A 7,904-nucleotide genomic window follows, 5' to 3' on the forward strand; every position below is an offset into this window, starting at 1 on the left:
CTCGTCGTCACTCGGACTAAAACAGAAAAAAGTTGATGGACACCGGTTTCTGGTAATTCCCTCTTCACGGCGGTCCTGGTAGACATAATAAACGTGGGGCATTTCCCCATATATAAAAAGAAAATATATATATATATAGATATATATATATGTATATATATCATGCAAGTGATGGGGTGGGGGAAGGTGTGGGGTCCAATGAAAGCGCTTGAAAAAAAGGCGTGCTTTTGTTTTTCTTTTTATAATAGTAATATCAATTGGTCCTTTTTCATCTTCCCCGATCATTAATAAAGTTTATTCAGGTCCTTTTCCCTGTATATATTTCTCTTTTGTGTATCATACGTCGCATTCCGAGTCACTTGACGTTACTGAAAGAATTGACGTGCCCTTGTCGACTCGCTCTGTCATACTCGAGACACTGGTCGTTGGACTAGCCGCAGTTGATGGCGACTCCGCCGAACTGCGTGGGGTGCAGCCGGATTCTGAAAGGGACCGCATGCCATTCTGCCCTATTGCTTGATGCTGGAGCCTATAGCAGAAAAGTAAGAGAGCGGTATGCTGTTAGAGAATAAAAGTCGTAGGCCATGTTCACTGAAAAACGCGCCTCCATTTTCACGTAATTATTATGCTATTTTAAACATAGTTCTTTAAAACGATATAGGTAAAAATATCTAATATAAATACAATAGATAAAAATAACATTTGGTTACATAGTAAAATAAATGCTACAGCTGTTTATTTATTTATTTTACATACGATTACATAAAGCTTTGCGGCTACATGATTAAGTCTACATTCCAAAATATTACCATATGTTTATCGTCGAGAGTTGATTGACTTCTCATGATATCTAGTAATGATACAATTAGCTATTGTATTTATTTGTATTTTTATATGTTCAAATGTCATTAGTTAAAGATGTCAGTTTTAGTATGCTGCGTCACCAAAATGTCATAGTTCTTGTTTGTTTACCGATTTGTAATCATCCAGTCAAGTGCAATTTGTAGATTTATCCATTAAATAATATAAACAGTTACACCAGTCAAAGTGTTTTCTCATTCCCTAGACACAGTAGCACTTAGCGTTTAGGAGGAAAAATAATTTGACAACATCTGAAACACCACTCACTAACAAATTTACGCCGTGTTATCTGTAATATAATTACGAAGTACACTGGGAAGTGAAACAATTAGCCTAATAATTTGCAAGATGTCAAATATAGCAAACACTAACCCTTACAATAATTTGTAGCCTATAATGATTTATTTCTCAATGCATGTTTGTCCGCACAGTAGTTTACAACTATCTGTATTTACAACGTCATGTTGTAAAAATGTCTAAGAATGTTAGTGATAAACTAGAATTACTTTGAATAGACAGTTAATTTCGGTAGATTTTACTTTTCCAAATATAGCAACAGAGAAATGCTATAGGCCTACTTACATTACTTTTTAGACTTTATTCATATTTTGTATTATCGCTATATCCATCAGTTAGAATGACTGCTAAATTAAGGTTTAAATACTTGATGTGTAAATACGATAAAAATACTAGATTTTGTAACCGTGTAAACAGAACACAATAGCTTTGCTGTGAAGCATACACATTTGATTACATGTTCTTTTTGCTATTTCAGATTTAATCAATGAATCAGGAGAACCTTTTCTATTTGCATCCCTTTTTTCACACGTTAATAAAAATGATACAGGTATGTTTTATCTACTTGCTTTTATATTCTGGTTGATACTTTCTAAACAACTTACACATGGCACAAATAAAATGTCGTCGTTCTCGCTCCCTCGTCTCTAAAATCTATTTGATTCTGTTTTTACTGCAGTACTTTCTACCTTGTGTTCACATATTTCACAACAATTCATTTATCAGTATATATTTAGTACTAATGATAAAACACTTAAAGCGAACATTTCCATTGAAAGTTAAACATACACAACGTGACTGACCTGTTTTTTGCTGCCGCTGCCCTATCTCGTTGTCTCCGGTTTTTAAACCAATTTCCGACCTGTGTAGGAGTGAGTCCAGTGGCTTGAGCCAGTTCCCTTTTCTTGCTGGGGTTTGGGTAGGGGTCCTGAAGGTACCACTCCCGTAACAGACCTCGCGTCCGCTCTTTGAAACAATGCGTCTTCTGCTCACCGTCCCAGATGGTTCTAGGCAGGGGAAACTTCTTTCGCACCCTGTACTTATCAACCGGTCCTAGGGGACGCCCGCGTAATTTCTCGGCCTCCTGATAGTGAGCTTCAAGCCACATCGCTTGTAGTTTACCATGCGAGTCCTTGGTAAATTTGTGGTTCTCCAGAATGTGATAGAGATCACGAAAATTGCCCGTGTGAAAGGCAACCACAGCCCGGGCACGTAGGATGGATTCATGCTTGTTGATCGCCTCGCAAGCACCCGGTGCCACTGGAAGCGACCATAGGAAGCGACCCAGACGCTCTATGTCCCCGGTCTCCTCCAGCGTCTCGCAGACGCTGGCCACTTGCTCCGGAGAGAAGTTTAGGGTCGGTAGCTGAAACATTGACAAGTCTTCGGGAGACCTGGTGCTGGGCGCACTGCTCGCCAAGAGCAAAGGGCGATCAGCAAAGTTTGGCAGGAAGAAATGAGAGGGATAAAGCTCTAAAGGCGATCTGAACACCATGGAAATGACCTGAGCGAGAATTAAATTTGCGAAGGAAAAAAAGAACGACGAATTCGGATTGAATGATTCAATAGCTATCGCCTAATGACACCAGCCTCATAATGAATGATTCATCGCCTAATGACACCAGCCTCATAATATCTCCCCCTAAATCCACCGTGAGTGTAGCATTTAGCATTGATGTTTCGCTTTTCTATTGGTCTTCTTGGTGTCGTTGTAGGGTTGTCATGGCAGCCCTGCCAATCACTGTCAAGCGTGCCAATCATTAGCCAGTACGTAGAGGCTTTCACCACTTCGGCTGCACGCACGGGGGGGTTATCGGGAACTCCAATCTCAACAGCACCCTCCCTCCCTTGACTCGCGTGAAGTCGAAGCAGAGTCTCGCCTATTTGTTGAATGGAATGAGCAATTAGTGGGTGGAATATTATTGTGATCTTAACGAGGCTCGTTAAAGTTAAGAAGATATGTAGGGAGAGAAGGCAGGGGTGGGGTCTCGGGATGACAGTCACGGACACGGACTAAAACAGAAAAAAAGGCGATGGACACCGGTTCCTGGTAATTCCCTCTTCACGGTGGTCCTGGTAGACATAAACGTGGGGCATTTCCCCATATACAAAAAAGAAAAAAAAATATATATTTAGATATATATAATCATGCAAGTGATGGGGTGGGGAAAGGTGTGGGGTCCATTGAAAGCGCTTGAAAAAAGACGTGCTTTTATGTTTTTCTTTTTATAATAGTAATATCAATTGGTCCTTTTTCATCTTCCCCGATAATTAATAAAGTTTATTCAGGTCCTTTTTCCTGTATATATTTCTCTTTTGCGTATCATACGTCGCATTCCGAGTCACTTGATGTTACTGAAAGAATTGACGTGCCCGTGTCGACTCGCTCTGTCATACTCGAGACACTGGTCGTTGGACTAGCTGCAGTTGATGGCGACTCCGCCGAACTGCGTGGGGTGCCGCCGGATTCTGAAAGGGACCGCATGCCATTCTGCCCTATTGCTTGATGCTGGAGCCTATAGCAGAAAAGTGAGAGAACAGTATGCCGTTAGATATAAAAGACTTAGGCCATTTTCACTGAAAAACGCGCCTCCATTTTCACGTAGCTAATTATTATGCTAGGCTATATTAACATAGTTCTTTAAAACGATATAGATAAAAATACCTGAGATAGATAGATGAAAAACAACATTTGCTTACATGGTAAAATAAATACTACAGCTGTTGTTTTTGTGGAAAACGATTACATAAAGCATGGCCGCTACAGGATTAAGTCTATACCAACATATTATCATATTTATCCTCGAAATTTGATAGACTTCTCATGATATCTAGTATTGATAGAATTAGTTATTGTATTCATGTGTATGTTTATATGTTCAAATTAGGTGTGATTAGTTAAAGATGTCAGTTTTAGTATGCTGCATGACCAGAACGTCATAGTTCTGTTTAACGATTTGTAATCATCCAGTCGAGTCCAATTTGCAGATTTATCCCTTAAATAATATAAATCACGTACACCAGTCAAAGTGTGTGCTTCGTTTCTGCTGCTTTCTCATTCCCTAGACGCACAGTAATATTTAGCGTTTAGGAGGAAAAATAATTTGACTAAATCACCAGAAACAACTCTCACTCTAACTAATTTACGCCATGTTATCTGTAATATAATTACGAAGTACACTGGGAGTGAAACAAAGCCTAATAATTTGCAAGATGTCAGATATACCAAACATTAATTTGTAGTCTATATTTCTCAATGCATGAGTGTCCGCAGAATAGGTTTACAACTATTTGTATTTACAATGTCATGTTGCAAAAGTAACTGTCTAAGAATGTTTGTGATAAACTCTCTATAATTACTTTGAATATAGACGATTTGGATAGATTTTACTTTTCCAAATATAGCAACAGAGAAATGCTATTAATGCTATTTTTAGACGTAGCCTATCCATATTTGTATTGTTATTGCTAGTATCTAAACATTGGAACTGTTAAATTAAGATTTAAATACTTAATATGTTAAAAACGATAAAAAATGCTACATTTTTGTCATACAATAGCTTTGCTGTGAAGAATATACACATTTGATTACATGTTGTTTTTGCTATTTCAGGTTTCGTCGATGAATAAGGGGGATCTTTTCCTTTGCATAATTTTTTCACATGTTAATAAAATTGATACAGGTATGTTTTATCTACTTGCTTTTATATTCTGGTTGAGGCTTTCAAAACATCTTACACATGACAAATAAAATGTCGTCGTTCTCCCTCCCTCGTCTCTAACATTTGATTCTGTTTTTACTGCAGTACTTCCTAAATCGTGTTCACATATTTCACAACTTTTCATTTATAAAATAATAAAATAATGGTAGTAATGATTAAACACTTAAAACGCAAATTTCCAAGGAAAGTTAAACATGCCTAACGTGACTGACCTGTTTTTTGCTGCCGCTGCCCTGTCTCGTTGTCTCCGGTTTTTAAACCAATTTCCGACCTGTGTAGGAGTGAGTCCAGTGGCTTGAGCCAGTTCCCTTTTCTTGCTGGGGTTTGGGTAGGGGTCCTGAAGGTACCACTCCCGTAACAGACCTCGCGTCCGCTCTTTGAAACAATGCGTCTTCTGCTCACCGTCCCAGATGGTTCTAGGCAGGGGAAACTTCTTTCGCACCCTGTACTTATCAACCGGTCCTAGGGGACGCCCGCGTAATTTCTCGGCCTCCTGATAGTGAGCTTCAAGCCACATCGCTTGTAGTTTACCATGCGAGTCCTTGGTAAATTTGTGGTTCTCCAGAATGTGATAGAGATCACGAAAATTGCCCGTGTGAAAGGCAACCACAGCCCGGGCACGTAGGATGGATTCATGCTTGTTGATCGCCTCGCAAGCACCCGGTGCCACTGGAAGCGACCATAGGAAGCGACCCAGACGCTCTATGTCCCCGGTCTCCTCCAGCGTCTCGCAGACGCTGGCCACTTGCTCCGGAGAGAAGTTTAGGGTCGGTAGCTGAAACATTGACAAGTCTTCGGGAGACCTGGTGCTGGGCGCACTCCTCGCCAAGAGCAAAGGGCGATCAGCAAAGTTTGGCAGGAAGAAATGAGAGGGATAAAGCTCTAAAGGCGATCTGAACACCATGGAAATGACCTGAGCGAGAATTAAATTTGCGAAGGAAAAAAAGAACGACGAATTCAGATTGAATGATTCAATAGCTATCGCCTAATGACACCAGCCTCATAATATCTCCCCCTAAATCCACCGTGAGTGTAGCATTGAAATATTTTGTTTCGCTTTTCTATTGGTCTTCTTGGTGTCGTTGTAGGGTTGTCATGGCAGCCCTGCCAATCACTGTCAAGCGTGCCAATCATTAGCCAGTACGTAGAGGCTTTCACCACTTCTGCTGCACGCACGGGGGGTTATCAGGAACTCCAGTCTCAACAGCACCCTCCCTCCCTTGACTCGCGTGAAGTCGAAGCAGAGTCTCGCCTATTTGTTGAATGGAATGAGCAATTAGTGGGTGGAATATTATTGTGATCTTAACGAGGCTCGTTAAAGTTAAGAAGATATGTAGGGAGAGAAGGCAGGGGTGGGGTCTCGGGATGACAGTCACGGACACGGGGATTTAAATGAAGCGCTAAAACGGAATCTGCGACAGGATACACAGATAGGCTATTTCATTCGTTAGCCTCGTATGAAGCTGGAGAAGATACGATGTTGCGCCGGCACTCTTAACCTATAAATACAGTAGGCTAGCCGTAAAAACAAGTAGCCTATTGAATTTTATATTTAAAAAGATAATTTTGTTCGCTGTGTATACGCTGAAAACTCCAGGATCGTTTTTTAACTTAGTTCGCATTTCGGTACGAATTGACTGCTACTCGCACACAGAGACAACCGTTTATAGTGGACGCGCATCTCTGTTGCTCCGCTGATGCTTTACTATGCTCAGAGACCGAACACTGGCCCATTGCCCATGCATATTGAGGAAAGCACGTGATCACTGATGCATATTTTATTTCATTTAAACAAACTTTTCTCTTTTTTCAGTTACAGATAGGCTATATACCAATATTGTGCACGACTGCAGGTCGTTAAAATTAGAAAGCCCGTTTCACGAGAATGAAAGACATCGTTATGTCACGAGATTCGGCTTCCAATGGCGTGTTGGTTTGGGTTTCTTGGTCTGCATCAAAGAGTTTGTGCTGCGTTAGCCTATATTTAGACAGTGCTTGTGTCAAAAATGTACGAGTCCAGGAGGCATAATGAGACGCAGCATCCAGACTTTCACTAAGCTAATGCTGAAATAATTTAATGCATTTTCCAGAAATGTTCAGCGATTCAGAACTCGTATGTCTCTTTCAGATATTCAATTCCATCTTTTCAAATTATTATTCATGCAAATGGGATAATACAATTTATTTGTATTAACTTTTTTTATTTCCTACTCCGGTTACTTTATTATTATTATAAGATTTACATATAGCTAAATGTAGTGCAAGCTCGCGTGTGCTTAGCAAAATGAGGGGCGGGGAAGAGATCTTAATAGATGTATTGGGTCATGTTGTGTCACCAGGATCAAATCTGCTTGTTCTCCTGTCTCAGGAAATTTAAGTGAAGTAATTCCAAGAGGCACTTGAAGTGGTTCCTTTGGAAATATTTTTGGACTGGAAATAACCTGTTATTTCATTGTTGACCGTATTTTAAAATCATTTGGTCAAGCTTTTTTACATTTAGAAAAGCTCTTTATTCTGGCATACGATAAAGGCCTTGCTCTCTAACATGCTTAATGCATACATTTTGGTGACATCAGTGTTTGCATGTCACGGTTAAAAGATGATTTGCAAAAAGTACTCGCACGTAATAGTGGAAATGGCTTAAAACAGAAAAAACGTGGCAAGTTGTGCAAATTCACTTTGTTTAACATAGCCTTTGTTTTCGTTAAGCAAGTCATTAGCATCCCCAAATAAGTCCATTCACCTGGTTTAATCGTCTGTTTATCCCCTAGCTTTCATTGCTCTGTTCTGTGCCAAAATCAGCAGGAGGCAAGGTCTTCAATACTGATGAATGTTTAGCTCCGTCTTTGTTTATTTACTGACGAGGACTATGAAATAAGAATGCAATAGACAGTGGATTATTTCGCAGGACATAATATTATTTAAGCCTGTGTTTCTATAATAGTTTCAGTATTTTTGAGTGAAGTGACATCAGGGGTTTGAAACTTAACACGTAATTTCGGCGTTCACTCTCTGAGGAGCTCT

The 7,904-nt window shown here is 40.0% G+C and overlaps 2 protein-coding genes across 2 annotated transcripts; both read right to left on the reverse strand.

Moving 5' to 3' along the window:
* Positions 1 to 242: 242 nt before the first annotated feature.
* On the reverse strand, positions 243 to 2,681 carry LOC107698732 (homeobox protein SIX3). Its single transcript, XM_016499831.1, has 2 exons — positions 1,962 to 2,681; positions 243 to 529 (listed from the first exon to the last, which is right to left on the reverse strand). The coding sequence occupies exons 1-2, from the start codon at positions 2,651 to 2,653 to the stop codon at positions 337 to 339; spliced, it is 885 nt and encodes a 294-aa protein (XP_016355317.1). The 5' UTR covers positions 2,654 to 2,681; the 3' UTR covers positions 243 to 336.
* A 503-nt stretch (positions 2,682 to 3,184) lies between these two features.
* On the reverse strand, positions 3,185 to 5,790 carry LOC107698733 (homeobox protein SIX3-like). Its single transcript, XM_016499832.1, has 2 exons — positions 5,093 to 5,790; positions 3,185 to 3,674 (listed from the first exon to the last, which is right to left on the reverse strand). Exons 1-2 carry the CDS (start codon positions 5,782 to 5,784, stop codon positions 3,482 to 3,484), a joined length of 885 nt encoding a protein of 294 aa, XP_016355318.1. The 5' UTR covers positions 5,785 to 5,790; the 3' UTR covers positions 3,185 to 3,481.
* Positions 5,791 to 7,904: the final 2,114 nt, after the last annotated feature.

Source organism: Sinocyclocheilus anshuiensis, unplaced genomic scaffold, assembly GCF_001515605.1.
Source record: "Sinocyclocheilus anshuiensis isolate Anshui unplaced genomic scaffold, SAMN03320099.WGS_v1.1 scaffold1015, whole genome shotgun sequence".
NCBI lineage: Eukaryota > Metazoa > Chordata > Actinopteri > Cypriniformes > Cyprinidae > Sinocyclocheilus > Sinocyclocheilus anshuiensis.

Excerpts from the sequence above, each read along its gene's own strand:
- LOC107698732 (XM_016499831.1), bottom strand. The coding sequence starts at position 2,653 with ATGGTGTTCAGATCGCCTTTAGAGCTTTATCCCTCTCATTTCTTCCTG. Across the intron at positions 530-1,961 it reads GCAGCGGCAGCAAAAAACAG|GCTCCAGCATCAAGCAATAG; the intron begins GTCAGTCACGTT and ends TTTCTGCTATAG.
- LOC107698733 (XM_016499832.1), bottom strand. The coding sequence starts at position 5,784 with ATGGTGTTCAGATCGCCTTTAGAGCTTTATCCCTCTCATTTCTTCCTG. Across the intron at positions 3,675-5,092 it reads GCAGCGGCAGCAAAAAACAG|GCTCCAGCATCAAGCAATAG; the intron begins GTCAGTCACGTT and ends TTTCTGCTATAG.